This window comes from Carassius carassius, chromosome 24 (genome assembly GCF_963082965.1).
Source record: "Carassius carassius chromosome 24, fCarCar2.1, whole genome shotgun sequence".
NCBI classification, from domain to species: domain Eukaryota; kingdom Metazoa; phylum Chordata; class Actinopteri; order Cypriniformes; family Cyprinidae; genus Carassius; species Carassius carassius.
In genome coordinates, this window is record NC_081778.1 from 6,684,833 (window position 1) to 6,709,123 (window position 24,291).

Consider the following 24,291-nt stretch of genomic DNA (forward strand, 5'->3'; position numbering starts at 1 on the left):
TAGTTCGGTATAAATTCATTTTACGTTAGATTTTTACATAGTTGCCGTGTTAGTCACATGGTGCTTTGTACCTCACACTTTGGACTTGGTAACAAGCTATCAATTTAATAATTAAATCATTTAAAATTCTTATGCTGCAATTCTATAGTAGCGAGCATGTTTTGTATATATTTATATGGTTCTAAAGGATGTCTACAGTAGTTGCCTTTTTTTTGTACCATTACTCAATAACTGATAAACGCTGCAGAAGTATTGTTGCAGTGCTTGAAAAAATAGTCACCACTCACTGATAAACAGGACATTACATTTTGAATCCATTTAGGTTCATGCAAGAATGAATTGTCATGCATATTCACTCCACTCAGTGCTACTATAAGTGCACATATAAAATCACCAACAAATACCAAAATATGTATTCAGTGTTTCAGACTTCATTTAGTTTAACTATAAACTGCTCCATGCTGTCCCACTTAATCCATAAATAAACCCATATATTAAACTTAAAAGACTAAAATAAAGCTTCAGAAAAACAAAACTAAGTGAATGAAAGTGAAAAAAGGATAAACGCTGAAAAAAAACTCCTACATTTATTCTTAAATATTTTTTGCATATTACAAAAATGTTTGCCAAATTGTGATTATTCCTATAAAACTGATTTATATGATAGATGGAGGATTAAATCAAATAAACAGCTCTACACCTCTAGTATATCAGATTAGTCTTTTGACATACTGACAATGTCAGACAGTTGTCTGTGCTAAACAAGTGTTTTAGTTTTACCACAGGTAAGGATACAACTGAAAACTGCAGAATGTCCATTCCAATACACAATTACAATATTTACTTCAGAAGTGACAAATATGGCTCCAAATTAAAAATAGTAAAAGAAAAAAGAAAAAACGTAAGAAAAATTACTCTTAAACACAAAAGCAAGTTCTGTCTTTGACTGGTTTTCTAATGTAACAAGAATTATACAAAATCATGTACATTCACATAAATAAATGTGTGATTTGTGCAATGTAAGTCACATTGCTGGCGAGAATAAAAAGATAGTAATTGGCATTGCTAATATCAAATTAAGCAAATGTTACTGAAATCAAATGCTGCTGTCAGGTGTTCATGGAAAGACTGTGGGGATGGGACACTGCCATTCTTCTGAAGACTCCTGCACCACCTCCTCCAGATCCAGCCCTGACTGAGTCTCTTTACCCTCCTGTGACGGTTCCTGCTGGGAATCTGACTCCGAATCGTGCTCCAGCACCACTTCTACTTCCTGTGGTTTCGCTGTGAACAAATTAAGAAAAGGTTGACAGAATGAGTCAGCTTTTGCGGATATGATTAATGTTTAAAATGTTGGTAGTTGAAAATACAGACAGCCAAATAAAAGAAGTAGAAAAATAAATATTAGTGTACATTGTTGTGAAAATGTCTTTTCCCTTAACAGCATTTCATTGAGACTACAGTAAATTTGGATTAGAAACTTCTACTTGCATGTTTTTAGCTATTCTTTTGGTAGAATTACTTGTATGTATCAGATAATTTTCTTGCTGTGCATGCCCAAGTCTACCAAAAAGTTTCACTTTTGATTCATTTTCCTATTGGGATCCCTAAATTTAGAGTAATATATTAAGCATTTTAATGTAAAAAGTAGTTCCTAAAACCAAGACAAGTCATCCAATGGCAATCCACAATGACTTTTTAAAAAAATATTTGTTTCTCATGATCTAAAAAGTATTTTGATCAGTAAACATAAGCTGATGAGGAACTGACAGAGCTGAAGATGCTCCATTCATACCAATCAGTTTGCTGGAGGACGGCAGACAACCATGAGATCTCTTCATATGCAGCTTCATGTTGCTCTTTTGAGTGAAGCTAATAGTGCACACTTCACACCTGTAGGGCTTCTCGCCTGTGTGTTTGACCCTGTGCACCTGCAGAGCACTTTTCTGATTGAACGCTTTGTCACACTGCGGACACTTAAAGGGCCGTTCACCTGAAACCGAACAAACACACCAATGAATTGGTTGTAGACTGAATCTGCATTATATCATACACTGACATCTCAAGATGAGCAATTTTAAAACATTGTGTTCTCAAAAAACTCAGTGAAGTTATATGGTGTTTATGGATGTCAGTTTAACCCACTGATACATTCATAATAAAACAGCTTAGTGGCATTAACTGCTATGCTGTACAGAAATGTCTAGACAATACAGTAACCAACAAAGCAAGAGTGAAGATTTGCTTTACCTGTGTGTGTGCGATTGTGTCTTTCTAACTGGCTAGGTTTGGAAAAGGCTTTGTCACAGTTAGGGCATTTGAACACTTTGGGCTTCTGAGAGTTCACTTTGGGTCCCTTCTTATGGACATACTCATGCTCCTGAAAGAGAGATTTGCAAAGGTTTTTGAAAGTTACAAAATCCTAAAGGATCAAAATAAAATGTAAAATCCCATTCATAGGACAATTAATATCTAAGTACAACTTCTCTGACTTGCCGTTGATTAACAGAAAATAATTTAATGAATGGGAAACAGTAATATCCAGGGACCAATCAGACACACAATTGTTCGTTAAATGTAACAAATCAATTATTCATTATATTAACAAATAATAACAGACCCTCACACAACAACTATACTGGGTAGTACCAGGATGTATGTGAAAGACCCCCAGGCCCCTCACTTTCAACTTTATGACCTAAAAGTATGTAGAGAGAATCCCCCCTCCCTCCTACTTAATTCTCTCTAAAACAGACACATATTGCTACAGGAAATGACTTCTTTCATTTAATTCATAGACAGTTTTTCCTATGACCTTCCTATCATGCATATCCCCAGGTCATTGTGTATGATTATTACATTCTTGTATATGGTCTTGTGTATTGTATACGGTTTTATGCATGCTTTTAGATCACTAGTTAATATCACCTCACTTATACCTTGTTTGGTATCTATGAATTCGTATTCTGATGATCTAAATGAGAGTGTATATTATATGTTGACACATATGCATATTAATATTAACATATGCATATATACATATTAATGTTCTAAGAATCTTTAATAGTTTATATATCAACATCCAACCCAGATACATAGGCAAAATAGCATGCTTGGAGACAAAGAGTCGTAAACCTTTCCTACAAAATTTCAAGACACCATTGGCTCTTTCATGCAAGTATCGTACATTTAACTAAACTAATCAGAGGATTAGAATAAGCTGAAGACCCCTTTATAAAATTGCACTGATAGTTTCACCCAGGTTGTAAACGGACTCATTTTCCATAACTGCATTCTCTGTTTTCTCTAACGGTTTCGTTCATCAGTTTATACTCCGCCCCTGTATGAGTGATGGAATGTTTGTTTGGATAAATTATTTTGTTAGTGTTAAGTTAATAAAACTTTTGTGCACAAATAATATGAGTTTCAGGTTCTGTCAACGAATGATGAATGTCCCTTTTATGATCTGATCAAGTTATTCTGGCATCCTGTTGTGACCGACAATGGAACTTCAACTTGGTTTTGATGACTTTTGCTTTGCGCTTGAACCCCTAATAATAACACGCATCTAAGCACAATTGTGATGTTTTAAGCAGATTTCTCAGTTATTTTAGTGGAGTACCTGCTTTAAATCAACTGATATCATGCATATCAGTTCTGTAAAGTCTCATGCATGTGTATGCATGTGCTTTTCTTTTAAAACTGCATATAAAATGCAAAGTTTAGTATTTTTGGAGTTACATCAAGACAGATGTGATAATATTTCATTTGAAGCGTAGGCACATCACAAACATCCATTAGTGATCATGTCCCAAAATAATTTTGACCCCATTTATACCTGTATTTAGCAAAGACCACTTGTCATCAGATTAACAGAAACAAACCACTTCTGTAGGGTTTCAGTGACTGAATCAAAACATTTCTGGATCCCATTTACAGCTGTATTTAGCAGTGACCATTTGTAATCAGATCAACACAGGTTGCACTTAAATCAAAATTATAATTACTCAGAAATTTAAATCAAATTAGAAAGTGCATGTACAGTGCCTTGTGAAAGTATTCATGAAGTATAATTTTTTTTCATGTTTTGTTATGTTGCTGCCTTATGTTAAACTATTTAAAACTTATTTCCCCCCCTTACATCAATCAACACTCCACAAAACAAAATGACAAAGCAGAAACAGAACTGTCAAAGCTTCATTAATTTATTATCGTTGTGCAACGATTATAAAAAAAAAAGATCCTGATTAATCGCATGATTGTCTGCAATTAATTGCAATTAATCACACTGTTATGCACAAAATAATGCATTCAAAAGTAAACTTCCTATTTCCCATTTATGAAGTCATGATTCCGAGCTCGTTGCATTGTTTTCTGTTAAAAATAACAGTGGACAGTGGTTTGTGAATGTTTAATCCTAAATAATTTGATCGGGAGCATCCTTCCCTGTGACCCATGATTTGTCTGTATGTGTATTCAGAGCCAGTGATCAACAGACTTTCATAATAATAAAAAAAACTGTGTTAACGTGCAATAAAATAATTGTCTGCGTTAATCAATTAATGTGTTAACGCAATAATAACATGTGAACTTGCCCAGCCCTAATACATACATATATATATATATATATATAGTACAGGCCAAAAGTTTGGACACACCTTCTCATTCAAAGAGTTTTCTTTATTTTCATGACTATGAAAATTGTAGAGTCACACTGAAGGCATCAAGGGCTATTTGACCAAGAAGGAGAGTGATGGGGTGCTGTGCCAGATGACTTGGCCTCCACAGTCAACGGACCTGAACCCAATCGAGATGGTTTAGGGGTGAGCTGGACCACAGACTGAAGGCAAAAGGGCCAACAAGTGCTAAGCATCTCTCGGGGAACTCCTTCAATACTGTTGGAAGACCATTTCAGGTGACTACCTCTTGAAGCTCATCAAGAGAATGCCAAGAGTGTGCAAAGCAGTAATCAAAGCAAAAGGTGGCTACTTTGAAGAACCTACAATATGACATATTTTCAGTTTTTTCACACTTTTTTGTTATGTATATAATTCCACATGTGTTAATTCATAGTTTTGATGCCTTCAGTGTGAATCTACAATTTTCATAGTCATGAAAATAAAGAAAACTCTTTGAATGAAAGGTGTGTCCAAACTTTTGGTCTGTACTGTATATATATATATAACTAAATGCATAAGTATTCATACCCTTAACTCGGTATTGGTTGAAGAACCTTTACAGTCTTTCTGGTATGATGCAACAAGCTTTGCACATCAACATTTGGCAATTACCTTCCATTCTTGTCCTCACCTCTTCACCAAGCTCTGTCAGGTTGGATGGGGGCAGACACACATTTTCAGGTTTCACCAGAAATGTTTGATTGGGTTCAAGCACAGGCTGTGGCTGGGCCACTCAAGGACAGTCACGGGGTTGTCTATAAGCCACGCTTACTGTGTGTTCAGGGTCATTGTCCTGTTGGAAGGTGAACCTTTTACCCAGTCTGAGCTTCTGAATGCTCTGGACTGGGTTTTCATTAAGGCTATATCAATATTTTGGTGCACTGAGCTTTTCTTCTACCTCAGTCCCTGCCACTGAAAAATAGCCCCTCAGCATGAGGCTGCTACCAGCACACTTTACTTTTGAGATGGTACTCTGCAGGTGTTGAGCAGAGCTGGTTTCCTTCAAACATGATGCTTGGAATTGAGGTTCATCAGACCAGAGAATCTTGTTTCAGTCTTCACTGAGGAGAGGATTGAGTTTGGCCACATAGCCACGAAGACTGGATCGGTGGAGTGTTGAGGTGATGTTTGTACTTCTGTAGGTTTCTCCTATCTCCACATATGATCATAGAGCTCAACTAGAGTCACCATCAGGTTCTTTGTCACCACTCCAAAGCTCTTCTCCATCGATTGCTCAGTTTGGCCAGGAGGCCAGCTCTAGGAAGAGTCCAGGTTGTTTCAAACTTCTTCCACTGAGAGTAATGGAGACTACATGCTTCTGCCAACCTTCAGTGCAGCAGAATGTTTTTCTGAACTCTTTCCCAAATGTGTGGTTTGATGCAATCCTGTTTTTGAGCTGTACAGCCAGCTCTTTTGACCTCAGGGCTTGTTTTTTGCTCTGATACACATTTTTTCAGCTGTTAGAACTTTTATTGAGAGGTATGTGCCTTTCCAAATCATATCCATTCAACTGAAATTGCCACAGGTTAACTTCACTCGAAGTTTCGTAATATCTACAAGCGACACGAATAATCCTGAGATCAATTTCAACTGTTCCAGATAAGGGTATTAATCAATGGAATCATTTAAGGTTTTTTATTTTGTTTTGTTTTTTAACTAATTTGCAGAGATGTAAAAACATGTTTTTTTGCTTTGCCATTATGGTGTATGGAGTGTAGATTGATGTGGGAAAAAAGTAATTTAAAAGTATTTTGACATAAGGAATCTAATGTCAAAAGAATCTAAATGTACTTACTATGTACTGTTGGTAAACATGACTTTATGTTTCATTGGACTGTATTTCTCAGGTGACACAAGTCCAAAGTTTCTATTGTCTATCTATGGGAAAGACCTGAGAATAGGTTGTGCAGGTTGATGAGCAACTAAAATATCAACTAAAGGTTGATGAGCTGAACATACCAGAAAATGGCTATAATATAACAGCTCAAAATGACCATTTCCTTCATTCAGGTTAATAATTAAAATGTCGAAATGGAGATATTAATGACTGGTCTGGAAGAGCTACTGCATGACTATAGTGGCCCAACAATAAGGATGACTGGCCCAAGAATTTTCAACATTCATAGTATAAACTGCAGTTGTTGGTCTTGATGTTTTCCAGTGAACATGTTATGAACTGTGTGGCAGCACAGAGTAGAGCTACTCAACACTGCAAAGATGTGTACTATGAGGATGATACCTTGAGATGTGTGGCTCGTTTGAAAGCTTTATTGCAGACACGGCATACATGGCAGCGGTCCTTTCCATGAACCTGTCTGCAGTGTCTCCGGAGAGCATTTGCTGTCAGCAGCACCTGACTACAGTAGTAACACTGGTGCTTTTGCTGCGTCTCTGCTTCCTTCTCCTCCGTCTGGTTATCTATGATCTGTGTGCATAAATTATTGCAAAAAATTGAGTTTTTGAGTTAATTCTGTGATAGAGAATAACATGGCAAGTGCTCTTGATAATCTGTTAAAAGCTTTTATCACTTGTGTGCATTTACCTGTGTGTTCAGGTTGAGAGAAACCGTATCCAGTATCTGTGTGTCCGCTAGAGTCAGAGTCACGCTGCCATCGCTGACCATGCTCGCTGTTGACATTACCAGGCTCTGAGCTGACATGCTTGTCTGGGATAGGGAGGTGATGGGTGCCAGTGCATTGACTGATGGGGAGATTTAAGAGACACAACCAAACAATAGGATCAAGAAAAAATGGACATTCTAAACATCATAACTGAGAACTGTCCTTAATTCAGTTCACTTCAGTTTCAGGTCAACTAATGTCATGGTGGAGAAAATCTTGCTTGGGTAAGTTAGTCACAAAACTGGCAACAAGAATGTAGATTCTTATTTATTAAGAATTAGGCTTTATGGGTCATGCATCTATTCAACCCCTTAAACTGAGGTTTTTCTATTACCATTACAGAAATACACTGTAACAGAAAGTTCACACAATAATCATCATCAGTCATTTTTTTTTTTTTTTATAATTTCTAAATCAATACTTGTTCAACATAACCACCTAAGCACAGTTTGTCCCATATTCTGTTTAGAAAAATAAAATAAAAAATTTGTTCACCCATTTATTTTAAATTAATGTAATTAAAATACAGATTCTGAAAGGTTCTTACACTTATTAAATGTGACCCTGGAGCACAAAAGCAGTCTTAAGTCACTGGGGTATATTATTTGCAATAGCCAAAAAAACATTGTATGGTTCAAAATTTTTATTTTTTCAAAAATCATTAGATATTAAGTAAAGATCATGTTCCATTAAGATATTTAGTAAATTCCCTACAGTAAATATATCAAAACTTAATTTTTGATTAGTAATATGCATTGCTTAGAATTTGTTTGAACAACTTTAAAGTTGATTTTCTCAGTATTTAGATTTTTTTTTCACCCTCAAATTCCAGATTTTCAAATAGTTGTCTCTCTGTCAAATATCTGATCGTAATAAACCTAATAAATGGGAAGCTTATTTATTCATCTTTCAGATAATGTATAAATCTCAATGTCGAAAAATTGACACTTAGATAGACACCCACCTTAATAAATGAAATTGACCGTTTGAATCTAACCATGTCACGCCAACAAAGTCAGCCAGCCATTTACTATAATGACAAATTGTACATTTCTACATTCAAAGTCAAACATAGAATTTTAGGAAAGTGCTGCAAGGAATTTTTCCTGCCATCTAGTGGTTAAGAGAAGAATAAAATCAAATGCACCTTTTGCAACCTTTAGCCCTACTGTACCATAAACAGAAAACATACACAAACACATTACTCTACATCAGGGGTCTTCCACTAAAATAGCTTGAGGTCCAGTTATGAACCCTCTTCACCAGCCAAGGTCTAAAATCAGGAATGGATGGTTTTTGCCAGACCAGGATTCGGACTGGAGTCTACATGTCATATCCTCAAAACTCTTCTTTTTTTATTATTATTATTCAGCTCTCACCAGTCATAGCTGAGGGAGGAGGACTCTGAGGAAGTAGCTGCTCATTGCTTAACGTCAGACTGTTGCTGCCTGAAGCCAGTCTGATCTCAGTGTTCATATTTGAAGTAGAGGTTGGACAGTGCTGGGGTAACAGGTCCTGACCTTCAAACACAGTCAAAGAACAGATAAATGAAGAGATTAGTGTTTGCTTTGACACGGCTATTCAAAAACACCTGAAGAAAAAGTGGAGTAATATTCTTTTTATAGTTTATTTCATGTTTTGCAACATAAAGGCTTACATTCAAATTGTTAAATAAACTTAAATGAACAAATTTAAGTAGTCAATAATGATTAAAAGATATACATTATAACATATATATTATAAATGTAACTTATTCATGTGATGGCAAAACTGAATTTTCAGCAGCCATTACTCCAGTCTTCAGTGCCACACTGATCTTTCAGAAATTATTTTATTTTGCTTATTTGGTGCTCAATTATTATCAATTATTATTATTGATCCTCAATTATTAATAATGGTTTTTATTATGGTCTCTCCTGTTTACTATTTTTTGTGGAAATCATTATCCTTTTTCAGAATTTTTGATGAATTAAAATCAGCATATTAGAATGATTTCTGAAGGATCATGTCACACTGAAGACCGGAGTGATGCTGCTGAAAATTCAGCTTTGCATCACAGGAATAAATAACAGCATTTTGTAATTTTATATTACATTTTTTTCATAATTACATTTTTTGTAACACTATTTCTGTTTTTACTGTATTTTATATAAAAAAACAAAAACAAATCTATGCCGAGAACGCAATAATTTTGACTGAAAGGAGGTCAACTCCATAAAAAACTGTTGTCATCTTTGGAGCATTTTTACAACTTCAGAAAGTATCTTCCTAAAAAACAACTTATTTATGATTTAGCACACAACTGAAAACAGAAAGTGCAGCAGTGTGTGTCTGCATAGTTTGCAAGGGTGTGTGTGTGTGTGTACCTGCTATAGTGAGTGTGATCTCCCGTGTACTGGTGGCAGGTGTGGACACAGCAGCACTGGTCTGTACTAAAGCTTGTGTCAGACTGGAATTATTAATAGTCAGTGTGATTTCTGGAGCACTGTTGCCACCGCTTACAAGACCTGCAGCATTAGACACCTGTGACAGCTCCTGAGAACCTGACAAGACAAACATATTAATACAGGACTTAAGTTACATCTGGACAAAGAACTCAAAATATTCCCTTCAACAAAATGACCCTGGTTTGGGACCCTGGAGCACAAAACCAGTCTTATGCTCGGAGAGGTATATTTGTAGCAAAAGTCAAAAATACATTGTATGGGTCAAAATGATTGATTTTTATTATATGCCAAAAATCATTAGGATATTAAAACCAACTTTTTTGTTTTGTGAAAACAAAGATATGCACATGAATGTAAATTCATAATGCTATAAAAATATAGAAGAGGGAAATGAAAGTTGAAAATATCTATCACCATCTTAGTTATGTCAACCCACATTAAACTCATGGGTTATGAGCCTTTTTGAAACATTTGAAACATTGGCTTGCCTTGCACTGGCCACTTGATGAGTTTTAAGTTATTTTACTGTAACGTGTCCTTTTGAGTGTTTGAGAATTCCCAATTATTGTTAATGGTGAAAATTCTTCTTACTTATGACAATGAGATGTAAACTAATAATTAACATATTTCACCTACTTTAATAATATCATTTCTGGTAAGTGGATTTATAACACTAAAATAGGCATCATGTCCTTAAGGATAAATAAGCAGCATGTTAAAAAATTTTTTTGTATGTGAAATATGACCTGGGCATGGCTGAGAGAGAAACCTCATGTAAAAGAGAAGAAGGGACAATGAAGAAAAAAAAAAAGAGACACAAAAAAGAGACACACTGGCATTATCCTGCTGGTTTGTCAGGTTACTGATGGTGACGCTGGCCGAGGCAGGTGGAGGCTGCAGCGAGAGGCCACTCAGAGGGTGAATGACTACATTAGCAGGAACCGAAGCATCTCCAGCAGTCATGAGGTGAGCTGTTGTGTGCGGCGTCAGACCTGAGTCAGTCGTCAGAGAGTGAGACAGCAAACTGCCGTGCTGCAAAATACTGGGGTCGATCTAAACAGAGACAAACACACATTGCTGCATCATCGGGCTTGCTCACTAACTAACTAACTAACTAAATAACAGTAACTAATCTGAGTCTCTTTAGTGGTTACCTGCAAAGTGATGTTGTTGATGTTGCTGGGGTCTATCCCAGAGATCTGCACATTTGGACACACCAGGTTTGTAGGTGTGAGCTGCAAATGAATGCCTTCAAGTGTAGCAAGACCCTCTGACAAAGACACAGTCAGGTCCCCACCAGCTGGGCCAGGATGGGCAGAGAGAGAGAGAGAGAGAGAGAAAAAACTTAGTTCATCCAAACCTACAAGACCTTCATTCATCTTTGGAACACAAACAAAGATTATTTTTTCAATTATCTCATCATTTTAATTGATCCAATCAAAGTCTTTAAATGGATGGACAAAGAAGAGATATACTAATACTAAGAGATTATCTCTACCATAGGAGAGGAAGAATTGTATAAACTTGTTAAATCATCTTAACCAACAACATGTATGTTAGACCCTATACCATCTAAGCTCCTAAAAGAGGTGCTTCCAGAAGTCATAGATCCTCTTCTGACTATTATTAATTCCTCATTGTCATTAGGATATGTCCCCAAAACCTTCAAACTGGCTGTTATCAAGCCTCTCATCAAAAAACCACAACTTGACCCCAAAGAACTAGTTAATTATAGACCAATCTCGAATCTCCCTTTTCTGTCCAAGATACTAGAAAAGGTGGTATACTCACAATTATATTCTTTCTTAGAGAAAAATGGTATATGTGAGGATTTCCAGTCAGGATTTAGACAGTATCATAGTACTGAGACTGCTCTCCTTAGAGTTACAAATGATCTGCTCTTATCATCTGATCGTGGGTGTATCTCTCTATTAGTTTTATTGGATCTTAGTGCTGCGTTTGACACAATTGACCACAACATTCTTTTGCATAGACTTAAACACTTTGTTGGCATCAGTGGAAGTGCATTAGCATGGTTTAAATCGTACTTATATGACCGCCATCAGTTCGTGGCAGTGAATGAAGATGTATCACATCGATCACAAGTGCAGTATGGAGTACCTCAAGGCTCAGTACTAGGGCCGCTACTCTTCAAGCTTTATATGTTACCCTTGGGAGATATCATCAGGAAACATGGTGTTAGCTTTCACTGTTATGATGATGATACTCAGCTCTATATTTCTTCGCAGCCCGGTGAAACACACCAATTTGAAAAACTAATGGATTGCATAGTCGATATAAAAAACTGGATGACGAGTAATTTCTTACTGCTAAATTCTGAAAAAAACAGAGGTGTTAATTATAGGACCTAAAAACTCCGCTTGTAATAACCTAGAACACTGTCTAAGACTTGATGGTTGCTCTGTCAATTCTTCTTCATCAGTAAGGAACCTAGGTGTGCTATTTGATCGCAATTTTTTCCTTAGAAAGCCACGTTTCTAGCATTTGTAAAACCGCATTTTTCCATCTCAAAAATGTATCTAAATTACGGCCTATGCTCTCAATGTCAAATGCAAAAATGTTAATCCATGCATTTATGACCTCAAGGTTAGATTATTGTAATGCTTTATTGGGTGGTTGTTCTAAACGATTAGTAAACAAACTACAGTTATTCCAAAATGCAGCAGCAAGAGTTCTTACTAGAACCAGGAAGTATGACCATATTAGCCCGGTCCTGTCAACACTGCACTGGCTCCCTATCAAACATCGTATAGATTTTAAAATATTGCTTATTACTTATAAGGCCCTGAATGATTTAGCACCTCAGTATTTGAATGAGCTCCTTTTACATTATAATCCTCTACGTCCGCTACGTTCTCAAAACTCAGGCAATTTGATAATACCTAGAATATCAAAATCAACTGCGGGCGGCAGATCCTTTTCCTATTTGGCGCCTAAACTCTGCAATAACCTACCTAACATTGATCGGGAGGCAGACACACTCTTGCAGTTTAAATCTAGATTAAAGACCCATCTCTTTAACCTGGCATACACATAACATACTAATATGCTTTTAATATCCAAATCCGTTAAGGGATTTTTAGGCTGCATTAATTAGGTAAACCGGAACCGGAAACACTTCCCATAACACCCTAAGTTCTTGCTACATCATTAGAAGAATGGCATCTACGCTAATATTTGTCTGTTTCTCTCTTGTTCCGAGGTCACCGTGGCCACCAGATCCAGTCTGTGTCCAGATCAGAGGGTCACTGCAGTCACCCGGATCCAGTACATATCCAGACCAGATGGTGGATCAGCACCTAGAAAGGACCTCTACATCCCTGAAAGACAGCGGAGACCAGGACAACTAGAGCCCCAGATACAGATGTCTCAGAGGAGCACCAGGACAAGACCACAGGAAACAGATTATTCTTCTGCACAATCTGACTTTGCTGCAGCCTGGAATTGAACTACTGGTTTCGTCTGGTCAGAGGAGAACTGGCCCCCAACTGAGCCTGGTTTCTCCCAAGGTTTTTTTCTCCATTCTGTCACCGATGGAGTTTCGTTCCTTGCCGCTGTCGCCTCTGGCTTGCTTAGTTTGGGACACTTCATCTACATCGATATCGTTGACTTGATTGCAAATAAATGCACAGACACTATTTAACTGAACAGAGATGACATAACTGAATCCAATGATGAACTGCCTTTAACTATCATTTTTGCATTATTGACACTGTTTTCCTAATGAATGTTGTTCAGTTGCTTTGACGCAATGTACTTTGTTTAAAGCGCTATATAAATAAAGATGACTTTGACTAAAAATATCTTTATTTGTGTCCTTGTGTCCTGAAGATGAACACCGAGCCGAGCCAGATAACGAACGAGTCAGTCTATTGTTCATTATTTGGCTCGGCTCGGTGTTCATCTTCAGTTCTCTCTTCACGGCAGTTCAGTCAGTGTACATTGGTTTGTTTGAACTCAGAGGGAGTGTCAGCCACATTAAAAAAGTTAACAGCTTGAGTTATTTGTGGATTAATGCGTATTGGAGACGCGAACCGTTTAAAACGATTCAGTTCAATTTGGTGAACTGGTTCAAAAAGATCCGGTTACATCGAATGATTCGTTTGCGAACCGGATATCACAAACTGCTTTGTTTTGAACTCTCTCACAACAGACACGGAAGAGAAGACAATGCTGAATAAAGTCGTAGTTTTTGCTCTTTTTGGACCAAAATGTATTTTCGATGCTTCAACAAATTCTATCTGACCCTCTGATGTCACATGGACTACTTTGATGATGTTTTTCTTACCTTTCTGGACATGGACAGTATACCGTACACACAGCTTCAATGAGGGACTGAGAGCTCTCGGACTAAATCTAAAATATCTTAAACTCTGTTCCGAAGATGAACAGAGGTCTCACGGGTTTGGAACTACATGAGGTTGAGTTATTAATGACATAATTTTAATTTTTCGGTGAACTATCCCTTTAAGATGAATGATGCTAGAATTTAAATTTTTGGGTGAACTATACCATTAAGGCTTGAGCTTTTAGAATAACAACTAGCCTCATTGTTACACCTATTTGAAGATTCTTAAGGGTGCATTTAGCATTTTCATAATTTTCAACCCTAAAAGAAATGAATTATAGTTTATACAAATATTTTTCAAATAATGTTTACTGACATGATATAAGACTCAAGTCCTATCATGGGTCTAAAAGAAGGATTTCAAACCTTTCCTGTCGCCTCCAAAGCACTACACATTTTGGATATGGTACTCCATAACTGGTTGTAACTAATAACAGAGACATTTGAAAAGCAGCCAAAAAGATGCACCACAATATGATTTTCCAAATGCACAGTAATAATAAATCTTCTAAATGCGATACTCAAATTCAATTGTGATGCAGTGCTTATGTCTCTAGATGCATTGTTTGAGCCCAGTTCTGAATCTGGAGCTGTTCATTCACACATTATGTGAGACAGAAATGGTTATATGATGTACTAAATGACATAAGTTTGATGATGAGGTTATGATGTAAGTGATATGTCAGGGTAGGTTGATTTACAACAACCTTGTTACAAACTAATAAGAAATACATTTGACTTGACTTTGGCTCGCAGTGTGAATGAACATATGATGTTTGTACAGTTTGTCATTACCTGACACAGTAGCAGGCAGTATAGCTTGCCCTACCAACCCTTGCTGCAGCAGACTGGGGTCATATTGGCCTGCGAGCACTGAGTTTCCTGGGATGTAGATGCTAGGATCTGTTGTGGCAGTCTGTAATAGTCCTACAGAAGGCTGAGTGTCCACAGCTGGGGAGGGATGCTGAGTCTGAGAAACACTTTGGACTTCTCGTCTTCCTGAGCTTTGTGGCTCAGTGCTGGAGCTCCGCTTGGCCTTCCGGTCCGAGGGCCGGATGTGACCCTGGATGTGGGTCTTGCGGTGACCAGATGTCCGGAAGCGGAGATCACAGTGAGGGCACTTAAAGGGTTTGGAGCCAGTGTGTAAACGCATATGGACCTTGAGACTGCCCTTCGTGGAGAAGGATGTGTTGCACATGTGACAGTTGAACAGCTTCTGCCCTGCACAGAAACATGCACATGAACCTTTTAAGAGACTTAAATACAACAAGGATGTTGGTGGCTTTAAACATCAACGAGTCAGATAAAAACAAAACACACACACACACACACACACACATACATTATTGTAGCTTGTCAAAACATGAAATACATGAGAACTTATGAAATCATCCAAGTAGAACTGAATGTTTTTGAGTTTCTCTGTCAAAATGTTGAAATTATGTTTTTGGTTGTTCGTTTTCTGGATTTCAATTGCTAGTCTGTTCAATTATTAGAAAATAATCCACACCCAAGGCACATCGGGTGTGCATTATTTTCTAATAATACAATGGCCCATTTTTAATTATTCCTTATATGAAGTTATTTGCACCAAAAGTCATCATTTTAAGTATTCCTAGAAAAATAAAAATAAAAACTGTTTCTGTGCCAATAATTTGATAATAAAATTACAATTATTACTAATAAAAATGTGAGTAAAATTACAATAAAATGTATCCCTAACAAAATAAGAGGACTTTCTTATAATTATTATATTTTTAGTCTCTGACAAGCTACAATAGAGGGTTTCTGTTTTTACATGAATCTTTAGGCGTTTTTTGTCATAGTGTTGACTTTTTATGCAAAATGCATGTTATTCAAAGTGGGCAAAAACAAACAATAATAAATAAAGAAGTACTATGTAGTCATGATGAGATCTCTATCTCTATCTATTTTAAGTCTAGGTGATTTATTTTTTTGCAGTTTTATCATCCACCAGGTAAAAATACACTTAGAAAAGTAATCATTTATGTAATAAATTACTTTTTTTATGTTAATAGAGTGAATAAAATAAATAAAATGTTTTACCAGAAAATACTCAGCTTATCATTTATGTATGTATGGGACAAGTTAAATGCTGAAGTTTAAAACTTAGGGTTAGTGATTTGTACAAAACACCCAACACCAAATAGGAGTAATAGTGATAATTGACTCCACTACAAAATATAAACACAAACACATGATTTATACAGAACTATATTCCTATATACATCTCACCTGAATGCGTCTTAATATGGCAGTCCAATGTGGATTTCACTGTGAAAGACTTTCCACACTCATCACACTTGTATGGTTTCTCGCCTGTATGTATCCGGATGTGTCTTAAAAATGAAAGAAAATGTACACTCAGGCAAGCAATGCTAAGTTCTTTCCCATGAGTTGATTCCCTGATGATGTAAATAATGATTGGCAATTATGACCATATTCATAAATAGCTGCTCCCGTCTCTTATATCGCCTTTATTTCTATTAAACATCTCCTGTCATTGTCCAGAATTGTCACTCTTCTTCTTGAATGAGCAATCCTTGCTCTTTAGATGCAGGTAAAAATGCTATCACTATTCTGTTCTGTACTGCGTTTATAAACCATACTGACAGACTTTTAAACCGCTACCTCATTTTAGCAAATCAGAGCTTCCATACTAACAGATTCATAAAACTGCACCAAAAATCTTGCAATCTGTATGTTCGATTTGCAATCCTCACGTACCACAAATTGGAAGCCACTTATCTCATTCTAGAAATCTTAACCACTGATTCAAAGCATAAAAATAAACTCATGTATGATTTATAAAAAAATAAAATAAAACAAAGTCCAATTATTCATAGATAAATTATAACTACTTACAATGTACAAACATTGTAGATACCATATGTGATATGGTTACTGTGAATGCATTGGCTGACGTTTATTTACTGTTACTTTCATTGGCCTTTATCGGTCACAGATTTATTCATTTAGCAATAGGGGTGGGAATCAGAAGGTACCACGATACAATACAGCAATTCTGTCATTTACCCACTCTCAAGTTATTTTTATACCTGAATGAGTTTATTTCATCTGCTGAACATACCTGTTATTTTGAAGAAAGTGGGTAACCAAACAGTTGCTGGTCCCCAGTGACTACCATAGTATTTTTTAACTTTTAAAGTTAATAGGGACACACAAACTGTTTGGTTTTTTCACATTTTTCAAAATATCTTTTGTGTTCTGTACAAGAAATAATTTAAAGTTTGGGACAACACAAGAGTGGATAAATAATGACAGAATTTAAAGTTTTTGGGTGAACTATTCCTTTAATGACAAACTGCAGCATGTTTAGTAAAATTAGTCTGCTGTCGCTTTAAGAGCTGCACGCATTTAATATACAGGCATGTTTTTCTCTCAACCATTTACTTTCTCTTTAGACATAACCAACTGTTTATATATAAATCTTGTGTGTTTTTTACAATCAGACGTGAAATATAACTCGATCTAGTAATTAGGCGATGTTTGACAGGCTTTTTAGTGTTTGCTTTAGGTGTACGTGCTCAGAAAAAGCGCATGGCAGAACAGCATGCAAATTAAATATTTAACTGGCAAAACGCATGCTAATAATGCAGTTCTTGCAAATCTCGTACTCTCTGTCGATTTAGTTTATTCCATCAATGGTACAAAAGCCGAAGTGGGTCCAGACTTTGCAGTCCACCATGCCATTAAAAACCTCTTTTTCTTAGGCTAGTTAACTTATGTTCACATTTCCCTCATTCACGTGTTGAGCGCCACCTCGGGGAGTCATGAGGTAGTGATGCTGGAAGCAAGGAAAACTATTTAGCACCTTATTACATTAATTAAAATATAGATTTTTGGCTCCAGCATATCGATTTTCGTATTGCATGGAGAAGGACAATGATATATCGCCCTATCTATATTTTGTCCCACCCCTATTGAGCAGATCTCTTCTCAAAGCAACTCGCGCACAAAACACAACATAATTCTCTCTTTCACTAATGAAAAACACAAGTCAAACACATTTTATCAGTAATCCCCATTCACTTCCAATGAAACATTTTGTTCCCACACTTTTACAGGCTATTAGTTAAACTCTACGTTAAACGTTTTTTCTGTTCATCGGTTTGACATGTTTTCATTTCACACGTTCAAGCCGCATCCTAGAAGCTGGTCACTTCCACAGATGCACCAACCTTTCGGTTTATTCTGTAACATCATGGTTATGAGTAATGTGTGACATCATAACCATGAAGATTTCTAAACCAACCATATAAGCAGTTTAGACCAGCTGATAACACAAAACACAATATATGTCATTTTTTTATATTCTATGCATCATTGTCAAAGACATCAGACAATTAATATTGGCTTAAACGATAACATGTAACATATAAGATGATTACCTCACTAGGTCACTGGGCTTCTTGAAGCTCTTTGGGCAGAATTGGCAACGGTTTGCAAACTTTGGCTCTATGTTGAGCTCAACACATTTGTCTTTAACTTCGCTGATTCGATCTCGTTCAGCAGCTGTCTGGGCAAGAACCTTCTCTGAAAGAGATGCTTCATCCCCGGGGTCTCTCTTCGCCAGCTCTGCTGTCTGCTCTTCAGTTAATGTGATGATACCACTGCGGTTTCTTTTCATCCCTGAGCGGTCTGACTCATCATCCTCCTCACCTTCATCAGTTTCCAGAACTATGGACATCAACTATATGTTAACATCAGCGACGTTTTAAGATGATTTCACGTTACTAACCTGGCTGTGTAAAGTTTCATTTAATTGTACAACTTGCAATGCAACCATAAACCCTAAAATGACTGTAAAATTATATGAAGGGGTTATGACTTGAACTCATGCAAATTTAGAAATGTTCTATTCTGATTTAATCCCTATGATTTAAGCACTGTTTAAAAGGGGTGTGTCTCTTTGTTGGGTGCGTCTGTTGCATGCACAAATTCATTGCAACTCGATATCTGCACTGTCACAAGCACTTTCATAACAGCAGAAATTGATAGTTTATTCAGAAATTGTTGCTTCAGTTTGTCAGTACCTTTGGGACCGACAGCATGCAGGAGTTTCAAGTGTTTCCTGCGCAGCATGACGGTGCGGAAGCTTTCATCGCAGACTGTGCACTTGAAGGGCTTTGTGTTCAAGTGGATGACCATGTGTCGGTTCAGACTGCCGTTAGTGGTGAAGCAGGTGTCACAAATGTTACACTTATAAGCCTTCACTCCTGAGAAAGCAGAAGAACAGTCACAGAGGCAAAATTTATGTGACCATGCCAGGGTTTCAGAATGTATGATGAAATAGTTTTTTGGTAACACTTTACAATAAGGTCCCATTAACTAACATTAACTAACAATGACCAATACGTTTGTTACAGTATTTATTCATGTTTCAGTTAAAAAAAAAGAAAGAGGTGACACTTTATTTTAAGGTGTCCTTGTTACACATACTTACTATTATAATAACAATTAATTATGCATAATTACATGCAAGTAACCCTAAGCCAAACCCGAATCCTTATCCTAACCATATAGCAAGTACATATATCTAAATAATATTACTCAGTACTTAAATGTATAATTACACTGTAACAAGGACACCTTAGAATAAAGTGTAACCAAATATAACTCTTCATGTTAGCTCAAGTCCATTAATTAATATTAAGAGATACGATTTTAGATTTTAATGAAATGTTCAAATTAAACATGGACTATATTAACAAATGCTTTAGAAGTATTTTTCACTGTTAGTTCGAGTCACCTGTGTGTGTGTTCAGGTGTGATTTGAGCACTCCAGCGGACACAAAGCTCCTCCCACAGAGGTTACAGCGATAAGGTTTCTCTCCAGTGTGAGAGCGCACATGCTGCTTTAGGTGACTGGACTTTTTAAAGCTTTTATCACACATACTGCACCTAGGAAACAAAACACAAATTACGGCACAAACTGAACAAAATATATGCAGCAGACTGTAGTACAACCACTTTTTGCACATAAAAGGATTTTTGGCTTAAGTAGATATTGGGACAAGTGAAGTACAAATCTTTGTTTACATAGAAAATAATAGGATTTGTGCAAAATTTGCAAAAACAAGTTAACAAGACAGGCATTCTGACATTTAATGTGTGCTTGGCTATTTAAAGGGTCATGAAACCCCAGACTACTTATTCTAAGATTTTAGCAGAGATGTTTGTGTTGCACATCATAGAAGACAATGTAAGCATCTGCTAATTTTAACTGTTGGAGAAAATTGGTTAATTTTAAGCTTTTTTGCTCTATTTTCATCTTCCGGATTTAGACTCTACATTGTGTTGACGTCACGATTTTTGACGTGGCAATGGACTATAGTACATTGATGACGCGTCGGTGTCTATTCAATTATTCATGAGATTGCGTGTTTATCTTATGAGAAGACGCTTCGCTTAATTATTCACAACAGCATGTGTTCATTTGCTATGAAAGACTCATCAGACTGTGAAATGACCGCACACATTAACAGAGAAACATTCATGGATTGCAGAAGAGTGTTTGTTTTTTCTTTGTAATAAGAGTTCGGCACAAACGCGATTGATTCACTTGTGAATGAGTGTAACCGTTTTTATAGCTCTGTGGCACAACCTGTCAGAAGGCTTATATAAACGCCACAGAATAATATATATGTCTCATTGTGAGTCGCTTTGAATAAAAGCGTCTGCTAAATGACTGAATGTAAGTGTAATATGTTTTCGATGCAGAGTGCAAATGGCTGTGCATTTATTTGTGCTTTTAGCTCGATGGGAGCGAAATGAAACTTTCTGAACACAAAGCTGTGTGTGCTGTCTGTCTCCCCTCTTCCCCCTCCCCCGGTCCGCTGCACACCACGCCCACTTTTTTAGCATTTTTTAAAACCGTGGTGAGAACTAACCTGTGCTGAAATGGGGGGTTTCATGACCCTTTAAGCGCAATAAACTGTGAAAAAGAACTCAATTCAGTACTCACACTCTGTGAGAGACTTTATGTGAGTGTGCTTAAGATGTGTGTCAGACAGTGAGCGAGTACTGCATTATGTTTTTGTAAGCCGCTTATTAACTTTTTTTTTTAAACATCAAGTGCATCGAACACTGCATTTTCATATTCATGCACGTTTCTTTATAGCACAGAAATACTTACATATTGCAATACAGCAAAATATATTTACAGAAATCGCAAAAGAATAACTACTGTACACTAGGAGTTTACAAGAACAAAATAGTTGTTTTCCTTTACAGCTTTATTGCTTTTTTTTATCATTTCATCAACAATTTTTTAGTGACAGGGCTTTATTTTGTAAAATGGTATAAAGACACGTTCATTATATTCAAGACATATTCATGTTTAAGGTATGTAAACTTACTGATAGACTCTCTTGTTGATTTCATCCTCATCCTGGAAGTCTTGCGTTTGGATAGACAGTTGTAGCTCTCCTTGACTCGCCTCCTGCAATAAACCACTCGTCTACCCACACAGACACACACACAAACAATTAACATAATTTAAATCTCACTTTAATTTCATGTATGTTTTCTGTATGACTCTTACAAAAAAAAAAGTGCTGTGGTGGTACAATGGTAGATGGATGTGTCAAGATATATTATATTTATGGTGTGCTAATACTATGGAACATTTACATTCATTTACATTTAGCAGATGCTTTTATCCAAAGCGATACAATACAATATAACAGAGGAGCAGTGCGTCATCACAGAGTCAATAATTATCAATGCCAGGTTTCTTGAAAAGCTCTCAGACTGTTATTTTTTTGTAATTAAATATCTTGAATATTTTCACCATGCAAAGGCTATACATTTATGGTGGAAAAAGGAAAACGGGTGCAAGTGCATTGAGTGATTTCGACCAAACTTGAGCTGTATGTTTGGTCAAGGAGGCTGATCACATGGATGCAACTATTGTGAGTCATGGTCTAATTAAAGGGGGGCACTACAACAAACATACAAACAGAAAATAGATTTCTTTATATAGCGCTAAACAGGGTGGCAAAAATGAGAAAGTTGAGGAATTAGGAAGAGGGAGCAATAAATAAATAAATAAAAGCACATCTACTGTTCCCCATGTCTCCAGCATCCATATTTTTGTCAGTTTTCCGACTTTTTCCCGTTCTGTTAAAATCAATGTAAAATGTCCATAAGACCTTCCTTTAAGTTGGTAAGTACATGAGTTTGTGTTAGAATGTTTCCTATGATCATAACTGTGGTCGAGGAGGAGAATGATCTTGTAATGAATGCACATAGTCAGCGACCAGTTGTACGGTGTGCACAACAGAGGACAAGTGTGCAATTTTCTGTTTTTTTGTCCAGTGATTCCCAAGCATGGTTTACTTATTTAAAAATGGCTGATTGAACTGAAACGAGTGTGTCAGATAATGGACATCTCCATATTGTTTACTGGGGTATTGCAGAACCAAGTTTGGGATTCACAGCAGTTATAAATGTTTGGCTTTATGTGCAGTAGATTTGGGGGGTGCTGTGTTTGTACCTCGGAGTGTGTTACATGCAGTATGTTGGGAGGGTGGTAGCTGGCGGTTAAGGCTTGTGACTCCAGTGTGCTCGAGTCCTGAAGCTGCTGTACCGTAGAGAAATGTGCCTGCTGAGTAAATCCCTCAGATATGGTGAAACCTGCAACAGAGCACACATATATTTTATACAACACATATATTAACTCTGATTAAACTCACCTAACTGTAATTTTCTGTTAACTTTTTTCTATAAGGCCGTCTCTTTCTAGTAACAGCTATCTTAAACCACCCTCTAATGGCTCTCATAAGTTTAGCAGATATATTTTAACGTGCTTGAGAGTTTCACTCTCCATCTTTAAAGCACACTATTCCTATTGGTATCAATGAATGCACAATGTATTTGGTGAAGCGTATTTGATCCACCATAGTATGTAGGCACAAAACTCCCCATCACTTGACTGTGAACTGCCAATCACACAAAACATGAAGAGCAACATTTTGCATAATTTGTCGCAAGAGACTATGCACAATTCAGGAAGTTAATGTTTTAGGCAAGGCAAGAAGAAACACCGCTGCAGCAATCAGTGTAGCCATAAATATGTAGTTTATATGTAGATTTATGTTTCAGTCGTCATACATAAATGACTAAAACAAGAAGGTGGAGGCAGAACAGTCTTCGTCTCACTGAAGCTGCATGGATATATGCATTCTACAGAAAATTCAGATGACACACGTTCACAGTGTAACGTTACTCAATGAGCTGTCTGCAAATTTAGTCCAAAACAAGTATATTTACAGAAGGGTCTACAGATGTTACCTTGCGTCATAGCCGGCTGTTCAAATGTGGGCTGAGGCAGCGCGGGTGCCTCAAACTGTCCCATGTGAGCATGCTGCGCACTCACAAACGATTCTGTGGATTAAAACAATATTTTCATATTAGATTCAATTGTTTTTTAGACATCAATCCCATCTTTTCATTTAAATAAAGTAATGATTGTATGTGAACAATCCAGTGGCACGCTGTGGTGTTCTGAAATAAGGAGACAAATCCTCAATGTTCCGGATATCGGGACAACAGAACACAGGACAAGCAAGTTCAACAGTCTTTTTATTTTTATTTTTTTAGCAGTGAAACAATTTTAGCTGTGAAACAATACAAATGACACACACATGATTTTTAACTAAAGTAATTAGTGGTGATTTGTATGCGTAAGCTTAACATTGGTATTAAGCTTCTAATATTAAATATAGTAATATTAAGTCCATAAGACATGTTTGCATTGTTTTACATAATTAACTGAGTTGAAATTCATTGTATTTCTTGGTCAGTTTTTATTCATTTATTGAATGATTTTATTAAATGCTGAATCTATTTTTGTGCAAATGAGATGCGTAAAAACATTGTTTTAGAAATCAACATTTGTCTGGTGTCTATATTTCAGCAGAACATCCAATTGTTTTTACAAATAGTTTCATGAACTCATAACCCCCTTTTTCTGATCTTAAAATCAACTGCATGCAATAATGCATTAATTACAAACATGTATTTATTTCTTTAAATGTTTTGGTCGATGTTGATTTTTAATTTAATGCTCAGGGGATATGAGGTGAATTCATATTCTAGTGTGGATTAATCTATACACATCAGCACAT

The 24,291-nt window shown here is 36.5% G+C and overlaps 1 protein-coding gene across 1 annotated transcript in view; it reads right to left on the reverse strand.

Moving 5' to 3' along the window:
* Nucleotides 1-571: 571 nt before the first annotated feature.
* The window catches only part of LOC132102751 (zinc finger protein 236-like), a 52,208-nt gene continuing 28,488 nt past the window's right edge, over nt 572-24,291 (reverse strand). Inside the window, exons 15-31 of the mRNA XM_059507389.1 lie at nt 23,456-23,548; nt 22,659-22,798; nt 21,520-21,620; nt 19,911-20,062; nt 19,195-19,377; nt 18,550-18,838; nt 16,373-16,476; nt 14,912-15,337; nt 10,902-11,047; nt 10,581-10,800; nt 9,667-9,843; nt 8,680-8,820; nt 7,222-7,379; nt 6,919-7,104; nt 2,251-2,380; nt 1,796-1,993; nt 572-1,284 (exon numbers count right to left, since the gene is read on the reverse strand). Of these exons, the coding sequence (XP_059363372.1) occupies nt 1,118-1,284; nt 1,796-1,993; nt 2,251-2,380; nt 6,919-7,104; nt 7,222-7,379; nt 8,680-8,820; nt 9,667-9,843; nt 10,581-10,800; nt 10,902-11,047; nt 14,912-15,337; nt 16,373-16,476; nt 18,550-18,838; nt 19,195-19,377; nt 19,911-20,062; nt 21,520-21,620; nt 22,659-22,798; nt 23,456-23,548 (3,011 nt within the window). The 3' untranslated portion in view covers nt 572-1,117. The remainder of the gene's footprint in view (nt 1,285-1,795; nt 1,994-2,250; nt 2,381-6,918; nt 7,105-7,221; nt 7,380-8,679; nt 8,821-9,666; nt 9,844-10,580; nt 10,801-10,901; nt 11,048-14,911; nt 15,338-16,372; nt 16,477-18,549; nt 18,839-19,194; nt 19,378-19,910; nt 20,063-21,519; nt 21,621-22,658; nt 22,799-23,455; nt 23,549-24,291) is intronic.